The sequence below is a fragment of the Aquarana catesbeiana genome, linkage group LG13 (genome assembly GCF_042186555.1).
Source record: "Aquarana catesbeiana isolate 2022-GZ linkage group LG13, ASM4218655v1, whole genome shotgun sequence".
In the NCBI taxonomy this organism is placed as follows: domain Eukaryota; kingdom Metazoa; phylum Chordata; class Amphibia; order Anura; family Ranidae; genus Aquarana; species Aquarana catesbeiana.
Window position 1 is genome coordinate 118,855,732 of NC_133336.1, and position 18,621 is coordinate 118,874,352.

The 18,621-nt window shown below is 44.7% G+C and overlaps 1 protein-coding gene across 2 annotated transcripts in view; it reads right to left on the reverse strand.

Annotated features, from left to right (window-relative positions):
- The window catches only part of HEATR5A (HEAT repeat containing 5A), a 238,349-nt gene that overhangs the window by 94,750 nt on the left and 124,978 nt on the right, over positions 1-18,621 (reverse strand). For both annotated transcript variants that reach the window (XM_073609190.1, XM_073609189.1), the window contains exon 19: positions 8,918-9,107. In XM_073609190.1, coding sequence (XP_073465291.1) covers positions 8,918-9,107 — 190 coding nt within the window. The remainder of the gene's footprint in view (positions 1-8,917; positions 9,108-18,621) is intronic.

Below are 18,621 nucleotides of genomic sequence, written 5' to 3' on the forward strand. Positions count from 1 at the left end.
ACAGGAGGCCATAGAGGACTAACCCGATACTCAGACCAGGGCAGAAGAGATCACTGCCAAGTGGAATGACTTTACCTAAAGGAACATTATCATTAGCAGGAGGCAAAAGCAATTGGAAAAGGGCAACAATCCCATAAAGTAAAGGAAAAAAAAACACCAACAAAGTAAAATGGTCAACGAAGGAACCCTAAGGTAAGCCTCATATTAAGGTTCTCTCTGGGAGGTGATGTGAAATTACGCAAAGAGCAAAATCTAAGTGGCAGTTATTTTTCACTAGAGCTCCTGATGGTGGAGATGGGCCAGGAACCCCAGTGGTCCCGGTTTACTTTGTTGCAAACGGACAAAGTTGCAGCCCTAAGGATCACTACATCAAGAAGGTGGTGGGAACAGAGAGGCTACAGTGCAGAGACTATTCACAGGGCTGCAGATGAAGAGTAGTCCAGTTCAGGCAGGGGTCGCAGAAGGCAGGAAAAAGAGAAATCAGGTCCGAGCAGAGGTCTAAGCAGGCAGGAAGTGACAGGCAAGTAAGATAGCTCTTTAGCTCTCAGGTACTCTGTTTCCCCGAAAATAAGACCTAGCGTGATTGTCGGTGATGGCTGCAATATAAGCCCTACCCCCCAAATAAGCCCTAGTTAAAGTCCTTGTAGTTCTTATTTTCAGGGTAGGGCTTATTTTCGGGGAAACAGGGTAGGGCTTATTTGGGGGGGTAGGGCTTATATTGCAGCCATCACTGACAATCACGCTAGGTCTTATTTTCGGGGAAACAGGGTAGTTGGTGAGAAATCACAGCACCAGCCACTGCAAAAGCTGGAGCTTAAACACCCTTCTGGTCAGAGGACATGTCCAGCGTTATTACTGGGGAAAGTCCTAGCAAGGAGTCTGCAAGTACTGTTGGAGATTCTTTCTTGGATTTTGTAAGGACCATTTGGAGTCTTGGCAGGGTTTCTGCAAGTACCATTGGAAGTTCTGACGGTGGTTCTGCAAACATCATTGGAAGCCCTGGCATGGAGTTCTGGCATGAATTCTGAGAGTAACGCAATAATCCAGGAGAACAGGTTCACAAGGGAAAACAAGCGAAAGGCCCCAGCCCCATATTCCCAACTCTTGGTGTCACAGAAGGGAGATATCAGGAAAAGAATGAGGTTGCCTAGCAATCCGTCTCACACAAGATATCCATGAGAACTAAGAACCGAACCTTGTAATACCCCAATAGAAAGCCCAAAGAACCCCTGAGACTTGTAGCGACTCAGGGGGACATCAGAACTCCATGGTGTGCTGTTAGCTGACACACCAATCGAATACAGGGTTCTCGCTCTCTCTTTAGCAAACAGATTGGACGAGGGTCAGATGATAACACCACATGTCTAAGGTAGACATTGTGTTTGAAAGCAGTACTCTCAGCAATGTCCAATGTAAGGAACCAGGTTATGTATGCCATCACAGGTAGAACTCCCTAACCTTCCCCCTAAGGTTAAGCTCCTTAAACACCTAGGAGATGTACCACAGAGTCCAGATTAAGGAACAGACTTGCAGTAGGATCCCTCAAAGAGACTGGAACCAGCTGTTCTGGGGAACCAGGCTTAAAACCAGGCTTAAAACCCATGTACAGGAACACCCCTGCATGTGGAGTCCCCTCAGAATACAATTAGGAGACCATCTCATTCACCCTAAGAGACTGAAGTGTCATGACAAGGACTTCTTGGCTCCTAGGAACTGTGTGGGTGTTTAGAGTAGAGCTGCACGATTCTGGTTAAATTGAGAATCACTATTTTTTTTGCTTAGAATAAAGATCAGGATTCTCTCGGCGTAACATCTTTTACATTATACAAAAAAAATGGGCTAAGTTTACTGTTTAGTCTTATGTGCATTCACGTAAAAAAAAAGATTTTCCCAAAAAATTGCGTTTGAAAGACCGCTGCGCAAATACAGTGTGACATAAAATATTGCAACAGTCGCCATTTTATTCTCTAGGGTCTCTGCTAAAAAAAATATAATAAAGGAAGGCCCGTAGACGTGGTTTATCTGGATTTTGCAAAAGCATTTGACACAGTTCCCCATAAACGCTTACTGTACAAAATAAGGTCCGTTGGCATGGACCATAGTACATGGATTGAAAATTGGCTACAAGGGCGAGTTCAGAGGGTGGTGATAAATGAGGAGTATTCGGAATGGTCAAGGGTGGGTAGTGGGGTCCCCCAGGGTTCTGTGCTGGGACCAATCCTATTCAATTTATTCATAAACGACCTGGAGGATTGGGTAAACAGTTCAATCTCTGTATTTGCGGATGATACTAAGCTAAACAGGGCAATAACTTCTCTGCAGGATGTGGAATCCTTGCAAAAAAGATCTGAACAAAATAACGGGGTGGGCAACTACATGGCAAATGAGGTTCAATGTAGAAAAATGTAAAATAATGCATTTGGGTGGCAAAAATATGAATGCAATCTATACACTGGGGGGAGAACCTCTGGGGGAATCTAGGATGGAAAAGAACCTGGGAGTCCTAGTTGATGATAGGCTCAGCAATGGCATGCAATGCCAAGCTGCTGCTAACAAAGCAAGCAGAATATTGGCATGCATTAAAAAGGAGATCAACTCCAGAGATAAAACGATAATTCTCCTGCTCTACAAGACTCTGGTCCGGCCGGACCTAGAGTATGCTGTCCATTTCTGGGCACCAGTACTCAGGGAGGATGTACTAAAAATGGAGCAAGTACAAAGAATGGCAACAAAGCTAATAAAGGGTCTGGAGGACATTAGTTATGAGGAAAGGTTGCAAGCACTGAACTTATTCTCTCTAGAGAAGAGACGCTTGAGAGGGGATAGGATTTCAATATACAAATACCGTACTGGTGACCCCACAATAGGAATAAAACTTTTTCGCAGAAGAGAGTTTAACAAGACTCGTGGCCACTCATTAAAATTAGAAGAAAAGAGGTTTAACCTTCAACTATGTAGAGGGTTCCTTACTGTAAGAGCGGCAAGGATGTGGAATTCCGTTCCACAGGCGGAGGTCTCAGCGGGGGGCACTGGTAGTTTCAAGAAACTATTAGATAGGCACCTAAATGACCGCAACTTACAGTTGTAATACCCAACTTTGACCGCAACATACAATGTAATACTGACATTCCAAGTAATTTTCTAGCAAAAAATACTAATTTTAACTTTGTAAGAAATAAGTGTCAAAAAAGGGTTTGGTCTTTAAGTGGTTAAACTTCCCTTATTTACACACAGAAGTTCATTCCTTTGATCTAAGATGAAAAGTCAGACAATGTTGTGAAAAACTTGGCAAGCTACCCATTTTTTTTTCTTTTGACAGCTGAGTGAGCAGAGAACACTCTACAGGTGTTACATGAATGAATTGGGAAATTCTACATAGAGATTGTGAGGGGGGGTTGAGTCGAGATCATGATTTTTTAACGATCGTGCAGCTCTACAAGAGAGTCAATAAAAGTAGGTGAAAGTGTTGGGAGAAATTTCTCCATACTCATTAGCCTCTCATTGAGAAGAAGGGGAAATTACCCTGACAACTAATAAAGGTCACAAGAATTTGACCTTACCCTCAGCCTCAACCATTGGTTACTAATACTTACCAACACTAGGCCCCATCTGGTTGAAGCTTGTAGGTGTAAGGGCCCTCAGAAGAGTTTTGACTGCAAAATTCCCAAAAGCTGGCCCTCATTAAAGGGCGCGAGAACCACAGCGGGACTGTCCTCTGTGTGTATTTGGGAAAACATGTTGCACTGCATAGAAGTTATCAACTAAACTCAACATGAAATGAGGCCTCATGTACAGTAATCACAAACACAGGGAGCTAGTGCCGATGAGGATGTCAGGCGGCCAGAGTTGACCAAATCCCTGCAGGTGAGCAATGGAAACAAATTGGAAACCCTTTGTGGTGCTTCAGAAGCAGCAGAAGAATGTGCTTGCTTTAGAATAAATGGCAGGAAAAAGAGCACTAAAACATGCACATGCAGCACATCCAGTTCAGCAGGGTCCAGGTACGACCCTCAAAGCGATTACTGAGAAAATGCTATGCAGATACCAGCTCAACCAGTGGCGTAAAAAGGAATGTTGACTGAAGTCACGGAGAAAAAAATACCAGCAGTGTAGCAAAAAATCTTGTTTGGAAGATCCCAGAGGAAAAATATGACTACGCAAGAAACTTTGGTTGGGTACCTTTTCTGTAGCGCTCAAGAAAAGGCACCCAACCTCTTAATACAGTAGCAAAAAACTGAGGCATGCTGGATAAGAAGAGGGGTCAAACAGGGGATGGCTTACAACTTTTCTGTTTGCAAGTGTCCCAAACACCTGTAGGCATCAGTATAACCCAAGAGTTTCTGAATTCCTGTGTCCCTCAATGGACAATGGAAATGTATGTACTTTAGCACTTTGATCTATAACATACATATTCAATGAACAGACAAATCAAGAATTATTTGTTGATGGGAGTGGAAACTGTTTTTCTAAAGCCACAACCCTGTCAGGTTTTAGTGTGGTTTGTATTCCTGCTGGAGAACTTTACCATCTATATTTGTCCAGGTGATCATAGGACTGAAGGTGTGAGAGCATTTTAAGTTTTGAGCTATCATCGAAACAGCAACAGACAAGAATTCTTTCACTTTGAAGAGATCAAATTTACTTTGCAATAAAGGGGCACCAGTATTAAAAGACAAAAACATTGTTCAGTTGAGAAAAATGTGCTTACTTTAACCACTTCCCGCCCAAGGACATCATATGACGTCCCGAACGATTATAGCGGCACTTCTGCCGCTTGATCGTTCTTAGAGGCGACGGGAGGGGACATGCCCTCTCTCCCGCCGCCATCCGGTGCTTCTCTGGGCTCTCCCGTGCCATCAGGGACCCGGAGAAAGAATCGCCCCCCCCCCCCCCCCCGCCGGATGACGAGCATAGAGATTTCCAGTGACTGGTCATCTCTGTGACCGTTGGAGGCCCAGGTGCGACGTAACGTCCGGGCCGCGGTTGCAAACAAAGCCGCGATCGTGGCTGGTAAGCATGGCATCATGAATTTTTTTTTTTTACGATCTCATGCTTTCCAGCATGGAGGAGAAATGCGGGGTCTTACTGACGCAGCATCTCTCCATAAAGAGGACCTGTCACACACCATTCCTATTACAAGGGATGTTTACATTCCTTGTAATTGGAATAAAAGTGATCAAAAAAAATGTTGTAAAAGAAAGTAAAAATAAAAAAATAAAGTAAAATAAAAAAAAAAAAAAAAAAACGCCCCTGTCCCCGGTAGCTCGCACTCTGAAGCGAACGCACACGTTAGTCCCGCCCACATATGTAAACGCCGTTCAAACCACACGTGAGGTATCGCCGTTTGCATTACAGCGCAAGCAACAATTCTAGCACTAGACCTCCTCTGTAGCTCTAAACATGTAACCTGTAAAAAATTTTAAAGCGTCGCCTATGGAGATTTTTAAGTACTGAAGTTTGGCATCATTCCATGAGTGTGCGCAATTTTAAAACATCATCTTTCACATTATATAAAAAAAATGGGCTAACTTTACTGTTTTGTTATTTTTTAAATGATGAAACTTTTTTTTTTTATTTTTTTAAACACGTCTGAAAAATTGTTGCGCAAATACCGTACGAGATAAAAAGTTGCAATGACCGCCATTTTATTCCCTAGGGTGTCTGCTAAAAAAAAATCTATAATGTTTGGGGGTTCTGAGTAATTTTCTAGCAAAAAAAAAAAATTATTTTTACATGTAGGAGAGGAGTGCCAGAATAGGCCCGGTATGGAAGTGGTTAAATGAAAACCTTGTGGGCCAAAGGAGGCTTTCCAGAAGCCTGGCCAAATAAAAACTTCCATCAGATCCGCTGTGTTCTGCACAAGTAGCTAACCCCAGCATCTAAGGAACGAGTGTTGTACCTCAAAAACACAACCATGCAGTGTGCTGCTGTTCCCCCCTTGTCCTTAGATTCTGGGAACAAGCCCAGTGATTCTTGTGTCCTAGGCTCTGCACCGGATAGTTCTGATCTCTCTGCGGAAGATTTCTGGCCAGGCTTTGGGGAAGCCACCCTCAGCCTACTGGAGTCTAATTTAAAGGCAGCTCCACTAAACCATGTTTTATAAAATACTGGGGTCCTTTTAAATGTAAAAACAATGGTAAATTAACCCTTTAACCATCAACTTCTCTATATAAAAAAAGATTACTTTAGATATACTTAGTAGCTAAATGAAAAACTTTAAAACATTCTGTAGTTTCATAAACAATAGCATAAGCTGGCTACCTTCATAACCTCCCCATCCTGCTTGTCAGACTACAGAAAATATTCTCCAGCTTGCAGCTATATCATATACCCCATAGAGCAGAACACTGTAAATATCTAGAAACTGAGGATATCAGTTGCTGGAGTTTTTGGAGAGGAATGTTGTCATATTTTTGCCTGATATAGGAATCTAACTGCTCAACGGTACTGATATTTTCAATTGGTGAAAGGTCTGGACAGCAGGCAGGCCAATTAGGCACTGGGATTCTTCTACTACGAAGACATGTTGTTATCATAGATGCAGTTTAGCATTGTCCTGCTGAAATATGCAAGGCCTTTCCTGAAAAAAACATCCAACGTCCAAATGTTCAATTTCAGTGTTCTGATTCAAAAATAAAGTGCTTATTCAGGGGCTGGGTTACGCAACGTCATTCCACACATGGCCCAAGCTCGCACCAGGCTGAGCGGTGGAGCTGGGACCAGCAGTAAGAAAGCGTTTTATCTGGGTGCTGAGCGATAGCACTGGAAAATGTAAGTGTTCATGGATCTATATGTTTTTAAAATAAAACTAGGTTTTTATGCTATTTCACTATAATGTAAACCTGGGGTGGGGTACCATCTGTAAATGTTATTCAAGTTCTCATTGGCATCATCCCAAGATTAGATATAAACATAAGCAAACTAGACACAAAATGGGACTTTAAATATGCCTTAGAGAACTGAGACCACACTGGATTTGTGTAAAAACTTGTACAAAATGTTATTGAATTACATGTTAAAAAGACATAAAAACGTCACTATGTATACAATACAGTACAGAGTTTAAAGATAAAGCTGATAAATAGCTTGAATTCAGTTGATCAGTAATTTGATAGTACACTGGTCTACAAGTTTCGCTTCTTCAGGATCACATAAATCGTGTACTATGTATAGCTCTAACAACAAATAGATAACAACAAAGGAGAAATATCATAGAAAAAAAATATACAATATGTATAAATGCAGGATAACATTGACATTCATAAATCATTAATATCCTTAAATTAATAAATAGGGGTATATTTTAGTAGAGTTAGCAAAGCAAACCCAAGCAGTGAGTACCCAAGAAGGCTCCCCCATGTAACTTACCCCTTGTCGGGAGAGTCAAACATAAGAGCATCTGCTCCAAATGTCCATAGCAGAAAAATGGTAGCGATTCTGCTATGGACTTTGTGTCCAGCTCCTTACTATCCATAATCCATCTTTTTGGCTCACGTAGATTTTGGGTGTCTCTCCCATTGGCCGATAGGCATATTCCCACTTGGAGATTCTTTCTTTTATTGTTGATATCATTCGTGGTATCCATCGTCTACTATTACAAGTATGATTTAGGAACAATTTACTATCTTTTTTTTTGTGTGTTCTTGCTCGAGCGAACCATCTTAACATCTTATTTATGAATGTCAACATTATCCTGTATTTATACATATATTTTTTCTATGATATTTCTCCTTTGTTGTTATATATTTGTAGTTAGAGCTATACATAGTACACGATTTATGTAGTCCTGAAGAAGCGGGGGCTCCTGCAAAAAGCGTAGACCGGCGTACTACCAAATTACTGATCAACTGAATTCAAGTTATTTATCAGCTTTATCTTCGAACTCTGTACTGTATAGTATACATAATGACGTTTTTATGTCTGAACATGTAATCTCAATACAATTTTGTAAAAGTTTATCAAACACATTTAAATTCCCGCTTTGTGTCTCTATTTTGCTTAGGTTTTTAAGCTAGGACATTCCTTTTTTGCTTTTCCCATGGCCTGCATGAGTGTATGAGCGGAAGGAGGAGGAGATAATATTCACCACTCTTTCAATGGCTCAGTCCTGAGCCATTGAAAGGGTGGTGGATATGGAATGGAGGAACGGTGGAAACCCCTGTTGTTTTCTGTAAGCACAAGTTGACCGAGGGCCGAATGGGTCAAACTATTTAGTGAGTAAGGAATAAAGGATAGCCACGTGGTGACAGACAGTGGAAGAGAGGACACATTCAATGAGAACTTTATTTTTAAATCAGAACACTGAAAGTGGACATTTGCACTTTTATGATTTAGGAGGAGCACGGTGAACTTTTTGGAAAAAAAAAAAAAAATTTAGAGACATGAACATGAAATATGAATGCAATCTATACACTGGGGTGGAGAACCTCTGGGGGAATCTAGGATGGAAAAGGGCCTGGGGGTCCTAGTTGATGATAGGCTCAGCAATGGCATGCAATGCCAACCTGCTGCTAACAAAGCAAAAAAGATTATTGGCATGCCTTAAAAAGGGGATTAATTCCAGAGATAAAACAATAATTCTCCCGCTCGACAAGACTCTGGTCTGGCTGCACCTAGAGTATGCTGTCCAGTTCTGGGCACCAGTCCTCAGGAAGGATGTACTGGAAATGGAGCGAGTACAAAGAAGGGCAACAAAGCTAATAAAGGGTCTGGAGGATATTAGTTATGAGGAAAGGTTGCGAGCACTGAACTTATTCTCTCTGGAGAGGAGCCGCTTGAGAAGGGATATGATTTCAATTTACAAATACCATACTGGTGACCCCACAATAGGGATAAAACTTTTTCGCCAAAGGGAGTTAACAAGACTCATGGCCATGGGTGAAATTAATTTGTTTAGGAATTTTCACATGAAAATTACCTTGGAGTTCTGGTCCCAGGATGTTCAGAAGAGCACTCAGGCAGCGTCCAAGACTTCGATGAACCTCTGCATGTGATGGCGATGTTGTTAACAGCGCAGTTAAGAGAAGGGTAAGTGTGGGCTCTATGTGAACATAGTACAGTGGTCCTGAGGAATCAATGATGATGGACAAAGAATGCAGGGCCCAGGTCTGTAGAGTAATACATTAATTGATATTTACAAGCAAAAAAGTTATATTTTAGTTTTTTGGGGTTTTTTTGCATGCATTTACCCATAGTGATGGTTAACAAATCATGTTCAACATCCATGCAGTATCATTCAACGTGACAGTATGCTCCATTTCCTCTGAAAATTCCTTCTGAGCTACAGAAGACTTTCTTAATACGTATGTTATGTGACAGGAAATCACATACAGTCCATCCACCTATTACATTCCATAAATCCTTTGTTAATTGTCTGTGTGCAAGCTTCTATTATTGCTTGTTACAATGAAACCATCCCCAACTGCCTAGTTCACTCGTATTTTGCCAGTTCAGGAGTTGCATTTCCATTAAAAGAATCAGAATTTGTTCCAAAAAGCAAATCAAGCCACAAGTGTTCTAATCTGTTTGCAATCCTATAACTGCTATGCATCACAAAGGAGTACCATACTATAAGGATGAGCTCCGGCATGTTCGCACACCCCACGTGCAAAGCCCGCCAGGAAGTCGGCACTGCACTGTGCTAATCACAGGTAGTGAGACACTGTCCCGATGCACGGCTGCAGAGATCGGGAAATGTCTCACTGCCTGTGATTAGTTTTGATTAGTTTTGATTAGAAAAAGTGCTGCCCAGTGTAACCCAAGTAAAGAATATTTTGTCCTCCAGAACATGCCTTACTGTGAGCCCTAACACAAGCCCCTCACAGCAGCCCGAGTACAGTAACTCTATTTTGCTTCAAGACTGTTGTATTGAACAATAACAAGTGACTGCAGAGTAGGTAAACCTAAATGTCTGCCAACCCATCCTCTGCCAAACATCTTACCGTAGTTTATATTGATCACTGTGCCATGCTTACAGCCTTGTCTGGATAATAGGTTGAAAACAGGCAGCAGGCGAAGGGGAGGAGATCACTAGCAGCACACAGATTGGCAAGCCTGGAATATTGCAGCAGCACTGCGATGTGAAAAAACTGGGCAAAGGGAGGCGCAGGCAACCAAAGCCAGGTCCCAATACTGACCCAATGAAGCCCAGGGCTGGTATAGGAGGACAGCCTGTCCTATCTGCTGCCTTGCCCAGCACTGTCATATGGGGACAGGGATAGACTTCTCTTCTGTGTAAGCTCAGTGTTGGGAACAGAACAGAGAGGTGGTAAAGGAAAGGGAAGAATAAATGGCTGCTGGTGCATCATCAAACCCTTCCAAAGCTAAAAGTTTAGCAGAATGGTGCACCTTAAACCCTATCCTCAGGTTTTTTTCTGAGGTTTTGCAGTCCTGAGATTTGGAATCCAACCTTACAAAATATTAGGATTTTTTCTACAGCTTACCTGTAAAATCCTTTTCTTGTATTACATCACAGGACACAGAGCAGCCATAATAACTAACTGGGTTATAGTTATACGCCACCTATAGATGAATGGACACTGGCAAACCAAAAAGACAGGAAGTCAACCCCTATATAACCCCTCCTACACAGGAAGTACCTCAGTTTTGTAGCAAGCAATAAACTTCCCAGGCAAGAGGGGAGGGATCTCTGTGTCCCGTGATGTATTCCAAGAAAAGGATTTTACAGGTAAGCTGTAGAAAAAAATAGGATTTTTAAAACAGCTTACCTGTAAAATCCTTTTCTTTCGAAGGACATCACGGGACACAGAGCCACAGTAATTACTGATGGGTTATATAGGTATCACTGGTGATTGGACACTGGCACACCCTATCAGGAAGTTCAACCCCCTATATAATCCCTCCCCCTTGCAGGGATACCTCAGTTTTGTAGCCAAGCAATATAGTGTATTAGAAGAGGGGCGGGACCTCTGTGTCCCGTGATGTCCTTCGAAAGAAAAGGATTTTACAGGTAAGCCGTTTTAAAAATCCTATTTTCTTTCTCGAACATCACGGGACACAGAGCCACAGTAATTACTGATGGGATGTCCCAGAGCAATGCTACCTGAGGGGGGGGAACCACGACCAAGTAGGGTGCAATCAGACCTGAGGACCCTGTACCGCTGCCTGCAGCACACTACGCCCAAAGGCGATATCCTCATGCCTTCTCACATCCACCTGATAGAATCTGGTGAATGTATGAACTGAAGACCAGGTTGTGGCCTTGCAGATTTGAGCCATAGAGGCCCGGTGATGCACTGCCCAAGAAGCACCAATAGCCCTTGTGGAATGTGCCCTGATCTGAAACTGAGGAATCTTCTGTTTCAAACCGTAAGCTTGAATGATCAACTGTCGAATCCATTTAGAAATGGTAGCTTTTGACGCTGCCTGTCCTCTATTGGGACCCTCTGGCAGCACAAACAAAACATCCGTCTTGCGGATCTGAGTAGTTGCCCCTAGATAGGCCTTAACTGCTCTTACTACATCCAACGAATGTAGAGATCTCTCTTCCGGAGAACAGGGATCTGGAAAAAAGGAAGGTAGAACAATGTCTTGGTTTAAATGAAAATCAGAAACCACCTTCGGTAAAAAACTAGGATGAGGGTGTAGTACCACTCTATCCTTGTGTATAATCAAATAAGGCTCCTTACAGGAAAGAGCTGCTAATTCTGATACTCTTCTAGCAGAAGAGATGGCCACCAGAAAAATTAATTTCCTTGTCAACAAGACCAAAGGAATCTGACTTATTGGTTCAAAAGGCTGTTTCTGTAACACAGCCAGGACCAAATTCAAGTCCCAGGGGTTTAGGGGCGCTTTAACCGGAGGATTAAGACGCATCACCCCCTGCATAAAGTTTCAGACCAAAGAATGCGAAGCAAGTGGCCGCTGAAATAATACTGATAAAGAAGAAACCTGGCCCTTGATGGTACTCAAGGCCAGCTTCATCTCTAATCCCATCTGTAGAAAATCAAGGATTCTACCTATGACATATTTCCTGGGATGCCAACCTCTGGATTCACACCAGGTTATATAAGCCTTCCAGACTCTATGATAAATCATCCTGGAAGCTGGCTTCCTTGCATTAATCAAGGTAGATATGACAGGACCTGAGAGCCCACGACTCTTCAGAACGTGGGTCTCAATAGCCAAACCGTCAAATTTAGCGTTTGCAAGGCAGGATGGAACACTGGACCCTGAGATAACAGGTCTGGGCGTACCGGTAGGGTCCACGGGGAACCCACCGTCATCCTTACTATTTCTGCATACCAAGTCCTTCTGGGCCAAGCGGGGGCCACCAGAAGTACCGACTTCCTTTCCTGCCTGATCCTGCGAAGGAGTCGTGGTAGTAGCAGAATAGGCGGGAATGCGTAAATCAGTGAGAACCGATGCCACGGAATCACCAACGCATCCGTCCCGCATGCAAGAGGATCTTTTGTCCTTGCCACAAATCTGTCTATCTTTTTGTTGAATCGGGATGCAAAGAGATCTACATCTGGAACCCCCCATCTTTGGCATATGGCCCAAAAGACGTCGGGATGCATAGACCATTCCCCTGGAAGTAACTGCTGGCGACTTAGATAGTCCGCCTGCCAATTCTCTATTCCCGGGATGAAAACTGCCGATATGCATGGCACATGCATCTCTGCCCAGACTAAGATCTGGTTCACCTCTTTTTGAGCAGCTCGGCTCCGGGTGCCTCCCTGATGATTGACATAAGCCACTGCTGTGGCATTGTCGGACTGGATCCTGACCAGACAACCCTGTAGCCTGATAGTCCAGGCTTTTAGAGCTAGATGTATCGCCCGGATCTCCAGAATGTTGATGGGTAAGGTCCTCTCTGTCTTGGACCATACCCCTTGGACCGCAGCCTGTTCCAGAACTGCTCCCCAACCTGACAGACTGACATCTGTTGTTACCACCGTCCAGGTAACCGGTAGAAAGGATTTCCCCTTCTGCAGGTTTTCGGGTATGAGCCACCAATTGAGGCTCTGACGCACCGCATGCGACAGGTGCATCGGAAAGTCTAATGCCTGAACCTTCTTGTTCCAGGTCGACAGAATACTGTGTTGCAGCATTCTTGAGTGAAACTGAGCATAGGGAACTGCTTCGAATGAAGACACCATCTTCCCTAGTAGCCTCATACAAAAGGCGGACTGAGGGACCCTTCTTGGTCCTTACTGTCAGAATCAGCTCTCTCAAAGCAGTGATCTTTGCCTGGGGTAGAAATATTTTCTCCTGGCTTGTATCTATAATCAGACCTAAATACTCCAGTCTTCTTACTGGTTTTAGGAAAGACTTTTCTAAGTTGAGGATCCAACCCAGGTGTTCTAGATACCTGAGCGTGGTCCTCAAGTTTCCATTCAAAGAGGCTACCGACCGGTCTATCAAGAGCAGGTCGTCTAGGTATGCTATGACAGCTATACCCTGAGCCCTTAATCTGGCCAGAGGAGGAGCCAAGATCTTTGTGAACACTCGAGTTGCAGTGGCTATCCCAAAAGGCAGAGCCACAAACTGGAAATGGCGCCCTCCTACCTCGAAGCGCAGAAACTTCTGATGAGCAGGAAAAATGGGCCCATGCAGATATGCATCTCTGATGTCTATTGATGCCAGAAATTCTCCTCCCTGCAGGGTGGGAACTACTGTTCGAATTGATTCCATGCGGAAGGATTGAATCCTTAGGAATCGGTTCAGATCCCTTAAGTCCAAAATGGGCCTGACATCCCCATTTGGCTTTTGGACCGTAAAAAGGTTGGAATAGAAGCCCAATCCCTGGTCCTTTGCGGGAACTATCATAATGACCTCCTGCGACAAAAGTCGCTCTAAAGCTAGAAGGAGCGACTGCTTCTTCTCTGGGTCTCTGGGAACATTTGATCTGAGGAACCGAGGAGAAGGGAATTCCTGAAACTCCAGCTTGTACCCTAAGGTTACCGTGGAGACTACCCATCTGTCCTGGAAGTCCTCGTGCCAGAGCTCTGAGAACTGTCGCAGTCTTCCCCCCACTCGAGTGAGCGGGGGCGTCCCCTCATGCAGAGGTCTTAGTGTTTTGCCTAGTAGGCTTCTTTCCCCAGGACTTCTTTTGTCCCTGGGGTTGACTCTTGTCTCTGGACCCCGATGGAGGCGGCCGTCAAGACTGCCTGGAGGCTGAAGCCCCCGGCGCTGGGGAAAGAGTCCGTTTGAAAGAGGGACGCTTACTCTTCTTCTTGACAGGTAAGAGAGTGCTTTTCCCACAAGAGATTCTCTTGATATAGTTATCCAAGTCCTCTCCAAACAACCTTGCACCACGAAATGGAAACCCAGCCAGTAGCTTCTTACATGGTGCTTCGGCTGACCAATTTTTCAACCATAGGATTCTACGTATATGCACCAACCCCAGTGAAAGACGGGAGGTTTGCACGATAGAATCTCTAATGGCGTCAACCACAAAGCATAAGGCCGCTGGAAGGTTAGCAAACTCCTGGGCCTGCTGTTCAGGTAATACTTTGATGACCTGCTTAACATGGTCTCTTAAGTATTGACAGACTCCAATCGCTGCTACTGCAGGTTGGGCCACTGATCCTGCTAAGGAGAAAACATCCTTCAATAGGGATTCCATCCTTTTATCTACAGGATCCCTGAGCATCTGAGCATTGTCTACAGGACAAGTCAGGCTATTATTTACGGAGGAAATGGCGGCATCAATAGCCGGTATTCCCCACATTTTAATAAACTTTTCTTCCATCGGATAAAGTGTTGAAAACTTTCTCGGCGGAAAAAAACGTTTGTCTGGGTGATCCCACTCAGAATAAATAAGCTTTTCAAGTAAAGTATGAACAGGAAAAGCATGTGCTGCTTGGAAAGGTTTCAGTGACCCCAAAGCAGAAGAGGATTCTTTAGCAGTTTCAGGTATGGGCAACTTAAATGTGGAGCGGACCAATCCAGTGAGGATCTGCACTAAGACTTTCTCCTCTTGGGAAGTCGCAGAGGGTCCCTCTCCACCTGAATCCTCCGAAGAGGAATCATCCATCCCATCCCGATCCTCTGAAAGGGATTCATCTCCTTTATCCCAGAGCTCCTCTGTCTGAGGGTCTTGGGGAACAGAGGAAAGCCTAGTGCGTTTTCTTCCACTGAGTGAAGACGTAATCATGGCCATTAATCTTTCCTCTAGACCATTAATGGTTGAGGAAAAAACCTCTTGTGTAATATATACAGGGACTGAAGTGCCAGAAGCAGGTGTAGCCCCTGACCCCGATGGCTCTCCCTGGCTAGGCATCCCTGGCCCATCTTTAGGGGGGGAGGATGCTGCCGACAGGGGGCCCTCAGAACCTGAACGAGATCCCCTAGTGTCTCTGGTTCCTGGGGTGCTTGAACCTCTTCTACCCATAGTGCAAAGCAACAAGGTGTGAGGTATACAAATGAACACTGCCCGCTGAGCGATGTAGTCTGGCTAAAAGCCTTGCTACCCAATGCTCAGTCTGGTGTTACTTCAGTAAATGCTGCCTAGGAGAATGCCTGTGTCCCACCTTACATGCGACCGTCAGCTCTGTGTCTCTCAGAAGGCTGAGTGCACCTGTACAGAGTGCCTTTAATAGCCTGCAGCTGGCCTGAGTGGGAGTCTAAACACTCTGTGCTGACATCCCGCCCCCTCCTCTACCGCCCCCCCCCCCCCTCGAGTTTTAAAAAAAAAGAGCGCTTCCCGCACTGCCGACTCTCCTGTCATGCTTCTGGAGAAAAGGCTGGGGATGGGGGGGGAGGAGGGAGACTGGTAACAAGATCTGCCTGAACGACTATCTTCAGAGATGGTGGCCATTAGGCCGCAGAGCCCGGGTGGTATAACCACTTTCTAGACCCCTGTGGCCCCTCTCTAGCCTGGGGGGAACATTCAAACATGAGAAATCCCCCTTTCCACCTTACCTGCTTGCAGCCTGCTTTGAGATGCTGGGACATAATCAGCACTGAACACCTGAGACAGTCAGTCAGCATGTGTAGGTTTGTGCTCTTGGCAGCCCCCGGTGGTCACAATAGGCATAGCATGCATTTACCTTAAAGGAGAAAAGCCACTAGAACTCAAAAATTCTGTGGAATCTCCTCTTACCTTATCCAGCCGCAGGGTGCTGTTTACACAGACCCAATCTTCACCTCTCACGGTGGGCTCCGTTTGAAAAAACCGTCAGAGACTGGGGCCCCCATCAGTAGGGGGATCCAACAGTTCTGGGACCGTAAAGCACCTCGCCAGAAATTAGGAAGTTTAAAGCCATTTTCTGATCTGCGGGGTCCAGCTCGCTAAAAAGAGAAAAATTACGGGTAAAACCTCGTTTCTTCGGACACGAGGCCCGGGTACCATTCAATTCGGCCATGAAAAGACACTTTGAATGGATCCGGTTCGCCTGGCTTGCCCCAGTATAGGATCTTAGGATATTCCCTTTGGAGCTCAGCACAGGACATCTTTACACGTCCATCACCTAAGACACTGGCGTAAAAACTGAGGTATCCCTGCAAGGGGGAGGGATTATATAGGGGGTTGAACTTCCTGATAGGGTGTGCCAGTGTCCAATCACCAGTGATACCTATATAACCCATCAGTAATTACTGTGGCTCTGTGTCCCGTGATGTTCGAGAAAGAAAATCCTAATTCCTTTATCGTACATCACGGGACACAGATGTCAGGGCTGGGCTCAGCCCTTCATTCTCTGAGCTGGCCGCTCAGCTGTCGGCTAATTGCCAGCTCCTATCTCTCCACAGCTACTCACCTGTTGATGATATCCTGCTCGTCAGTCCTGCATACTTAAGCCGTCCAGCCCAGAGGATCTCTGCCTTCGCCTTGGTCAACATCACAGAGACTATTACCTGCATTCCTGTTAAAGACTTGCATGGCTGACATCCCTTCTGGCTCCAGATCCTGCTTGCTGTTCTACTACGCTCATCTCTGGCTCCCTGATGTTTGGCTTGTCTGACTATCTGTTCCGGTTCCTGAACTCTGGCTATGTTTTGACTACGTTTACTCTGTTTACCTTTTTTTTTATTATTAAACTAGTGTGATTTAACTGTACTTCTGTCTGTCTGATTCATAGTTTCTGACAACAGAGCAGCCATAATAACTAACTGGGATGTTCCCAAGCAATGCTTTTGAGGGTAGGGAACCAATTATGACCAAAGAAACACCATCAGAACCACAGAATCTATGTTGCTGCCTGCAGTACACTGCGTCCAAATGCAACATCCTCCTGAGTCCTAACATTTACTTGATAAAACCTAGTGAATGTATGCACCGAAGACCAGGTAGCCTTGCAAATCTGAGCCATCGATGCTTGATGATGAACTGCCCATGAAGCACTCACTCTCCTGGTAGAGTGTGCCCTTACTGGAAAAGGCGGGACCTTACCCCTTAATCCATACACCTGAACAATCACTTAGTGGATCCATTGGGAAATAGTTGACTTAGATGCTGCCTGTCCCATCTTGGGACCTTCTTGCAATACAAACAGCACATTAGTCTTCTGCATCTGAACTGACATTCTCTGATAGACCCTGATAGCTCGTACTACATCAAGACAATGAAATAATTTCTCCTCTGTAGACTGGATGCGGAAAAAAAGGAAGGCAGAATGACATCCAGATTCAGATGAAAACTGGACACTACCTTAGGCAAAAATTCTGGTTGTGGCCGCAAAACCAACCTATCCTGGTGCAAGATCAAATAATTTTCCCAACAGGACACCAACTCCGACACCCTCCTGGCCGACGTCACTACCACCAAGAAAACTAATTTTTTTGTCAAGAGGACTAGAGGAATCTGCCGAATAGGCTCAAAAGGCTGCTTCTTTAAACCCCCAGGCCTAAATTTAAATCCCAAGGGCACAGAGGCAGCCTGACCAGTGGAAGCACACCAATCATCCCCTGTACAACCGTTCGCACTAAGGAGTGAGAAGCAACAGACTTCTGAAAGAAAATTTCTAAGGCCGAAATTTGACCCTTAAATTGTACTTAAGGCCGGATTCGTATCCACTCCTTTTTGCAGAAAAGCCAGAATTCTCCCGATGACATATCTTCGGGGGTGACACCTCCTGGCCTCATTCCAGGCAATTTAGGATTTCCAGACTCTATAGTAGATACTACTAGAGACTGGCTTTCTAGCATTCAACATGGTAGATAATACTGGCCCAGAAATGCCCCGGTCTTTTAAAATCCTGGTTTCAACAGCCAAACTGTTAAATTTAGAGACTGTAAAGCAGGATGGAATATTGGACCCCGCGAGAGCAGATCCGGACGGAGTGGAAGAACCCATGGGTTTCCCACCACCAATCTTACAATCTGTGCGTACCAAGTCCTTCTGGGCTAGGCTGGAGCTACTAGAATCACTGGCTTTCTCTCTTCCTGGATCCTGCGCAGTAGCCTTTGCAACAGTCGGATTGGAGGGAAGGCATATAATCAGGGAAAACTGAATTACAAAAGCATCTGCCCCTAATGCAAGCAGGTCCCTGGTTCTGGACACAAAACGGTCTAGTTTCCTGTTGAACCTGGACGTCAGCAGGTCTACATCCAGAATACCCCATCGGCGGCAGATCGATGCAAAGATCTCGGGATTTAGGGACCACTCCCCTGGAATCTGCTGGTGACTCAAAGTCCGCCTACCAATTCTCCACTCCC